The 2,731-nt window shown below is 33.5% G+C and overlaps 1 protein-coding gene across 1 annotated transcript; it reads right to left on the minus strand.

Moving 5' to 3' along the window:
- Window positions 1-212: 212 nt before the first annotated feature.
- LOC132059014 (14-3-3-like protein 16R) lies at window positions 213-2,453 on the minus strand. Its single transcript, XM_059451472.1, has 4 exons — window positions 1,865-2,453; window positions 1,290-1,412; window positions 615-731; window positions 213-513 (listed from the first exon to the last, which is right to left on the minus strand). The coding sequence occupies exons 1-4, from the start codon at window positions 2,345-2,347 to the stop codon at window positions 457-459; spliced, it is 780 nt and encodes a 259-aa protein (XP_059307455.1). The 5' UTR covers window positions 2,348-2,453; the 3' UTR covers window positions 213-456.
- Window positions 2,454-2,731: the final 278 nt, after the last annotated feature.

Genomic DNA, 2,731 nt, shown 5'->3' on the forward strand with positions numbered 1-2,731 from the left:
TTTTCACAAGGGTTGTTACATAAATATAATGCTAGATTAGTTGTCATACCTACCTAATAGGAGTAATAAAAGGTCAATGTTCATATGGCAAGACACAAGAAATAAGGTTCTCAGAAACTTCAACCTTGACCATATATCACAAGAAATAATGCCTAGTTTGGCACAAAGTCTTTGAACATATATCCATGTAAATATGAAATGGAGAAGCTACCAGTAGATCCAAATTCCCAATAAGTCATTCCTTTGAGAAAAAGGAAATTATCCAAATACAAGAAGAAATCCACAGAGAAACAAACAAAAACAACAAATTAACAAGGGTTGATTTTAGGTATTACAAATCACAAGATCTAGAACTAACAAAGAGCTGAATAATTCAGATAATTAATAAAAAAAAGAAGTTACAACAAAGGCATATTTCAATCCTAAAGAAATTTCACCATTTTACTGCTGCTCTGCTCATTCATTATTATCTGGTTTGGGTGCTGCTTCTTTGATCTCATCAGTTCCATCATCCTGAACAAAATTTAACAAAGATGCAAAATTTCAATAAAATTGTTCAAAGAATGACAAAATAAAAGTAATCTTATTAACAATAGAAAGAAATATGTATAAACCTGCATATCAGAGGTCCATAAAGTGAGGTTATCGCGAAGTAGCTGCATGATCAGAGTGCTATCCTTGTAGGATTCTTCACCCAATGTGTCCAGCTCCGCAATTGCCTCATCAAAGGCCTTTCATATGATCAAATATACAATAAAGAACATTTCAAGATCAACCATACAAATCATTATCATTATATCAAATTCAACTTATTCATTCCATAGCGCCTACTTCGTCAATTTGATCAATATGTATCTAGTAGTATTAGATTACAAGTAATTGTAGCTATTCCAACAATAATTAAAATTTGTGATAACAAATCTATTTAATCAAAGACATAGTAGGCGTTTGGCCATAAGAATTATTCACTTTATTCCGGATTTTTTTTTTCACTTTTTTCACTTTTCAAATTGCTTAAAATTAGAATACAACTTGAAGTTGTATTCCGGAATACCAAAAACTCAAAAAACTTATTTTTCAAAAAAATTCACTTTTTTACGACTACATTTCACCAAAAACTACAATTTCAAAAACTATGGCCAAACACAACTCCAACTCCAAAATTCCAAAAAAAGTGAATTTTTTTTTTAGTATCTATGGACAAACGGGGCCATAGTTTTCCATTTTCCCTAAATCCCTGCAAATTCACATAGCAAAATTAAGAAAATAAATGTGATCTATTCACTGACCTGTTTGGCGAGATTACAAGCACGATCAGGAGAGTTCAATATCTCGTAGTAAAACACAGAGAAATTAAGAGCAAGTCCCAATCGGATTGGATGTGTAGGTGCAAGCTCAGCATTAGCAATATCCTGAGAACACAAGATCAAAAATAACAATTTAGCAAAACAAAAAAAACCTCGAATTTGAATATTTTTTTCTTTTAACAAGCAAAAATAAAATGGAGAAATTCTCAAACATATACATCCCAACATAAATTATTACGCCAAGTGGCCCTATACACAAGTAACATACAACATTGTACCTGAGGGAAAGCATTATACATAATGTATTAACCGTGTTTATACACAATTTTTTTTTTTTTAATAATTAATCTAATATTACCTGCCGGCACCCGTGGTTAAAAGTTTAGTTATTTACCAAGTGGAACAAGTATCAATTCTTATTAATGCATTTTTTTACCAATATTCTAAAAATCCTGAATTCGCCTCTGGAGCCTAAATCAGGTAACAAACTCAAAGTATGGGCTATGACGCGTAAATATTTTCAAAAAAATAAATATAGAGCGTAATTTTTTCCCAACCTGAGCAGCTTTGTAAGCGGAGAGAGTATTCTCAGCAGCTTCTTTTCTCTCAGCACCAGTTTTAAACTCAGCTAAATAACGATGATAATCTCCTTTCATTTTCAAATAAAAAACCTTAGAATCACCAGTAGCAGCTGATCCAATAAGTTTAGAATCAAGTAACTTAAGAATGCCATTACAGATCGATGTTAATTCAGTTTCAATCTTAGATCTGTATTCCTTTATTGATGCAACGTGTTCTTCATTACCACGGCTTTCCTCTTTTTGTTCAATTGATGAGATTATTCGCCATGAAGCACGACGTGCTCCGATCACGTTTTTGTAGGCTACGGAGAGAAGGTTACGTTCTTCGACGGTTAGTTCGGAGGTTTCGCTGTCTGCGAAAGTAACGACTTTTTCCATGAATTCTACCATTTCTTCGTAACGTTCGGCTTGCTCGGCGAGTTTCGCCATGTACACGTTTTCCTCGCGTGGAGACGCCATTGATGTGAGAGAGAGTTTTTTTGTTTTTTTTTTTGTTTTTTTTTTTTTTTTGGTAGAGAGAGAAATTATGGAGAAAAAAGTGAGAGCGGTTTAAAGGATTGGAACCTCCACACAGTTTAATTTTTGTTAGGGGGGAAGGGAAGGGCTTTGAGGTTTGTGGGACGTTCAATTCATAGATTGGTTATTAGGTGGGCCTGGTAGCGGTCTTTGTGGCTGATTTACACAAATGACCACATTATTTAAATTTTGTTCTTATTTTTAAAAACGGAAAAGAGACAAATATACCACTGTATTATGAGAAAGGGTCAAATATAATGGTGGAAGAATAAATAGAGGGGAAGGGTAAAATGAGTTATTGCATCCACCTCATCAAATATCAGTGTC

This window comes from Lycium ferocissimum, chromosome 6, assembly GCF_029784015.1.
Source record: "Lycium ferocissimum isolate CSIRO_LF1 chromosome 6, AGI_CSIRO_Lferr_CH_V1, whole genome shotgun sequence".
Classification (NCBI taxonomy): Eukaryota; Viridiplantae; Streptophyta; class Magnoliopsida; order Solanales; family Solanaceae; genus Lycium; species Lycium ferocissimum.

Coding starts and splice junctions, on each gene's coding strand:
- LOC132059014 (XM_059451472.1), bottom strand. CDS start 2,347: ATGGCGTCTCCACGCGAGGAAAACGTGTACATGGCGAAACTCGCCGAG. Junction 732..1,289: donor CTTGTAATCTCGCCAAACAG/GTCAGTGAATAG, acceptor ATCATATGAAAG/GCCTTTGATGAGGCAATTGC. Junction 514..614: donor TATGGACCTCTGATATGCAG/GTTTATACATAT, acceptor AATTTTGTTCAG/GATGATGGAACTGATGAGAT.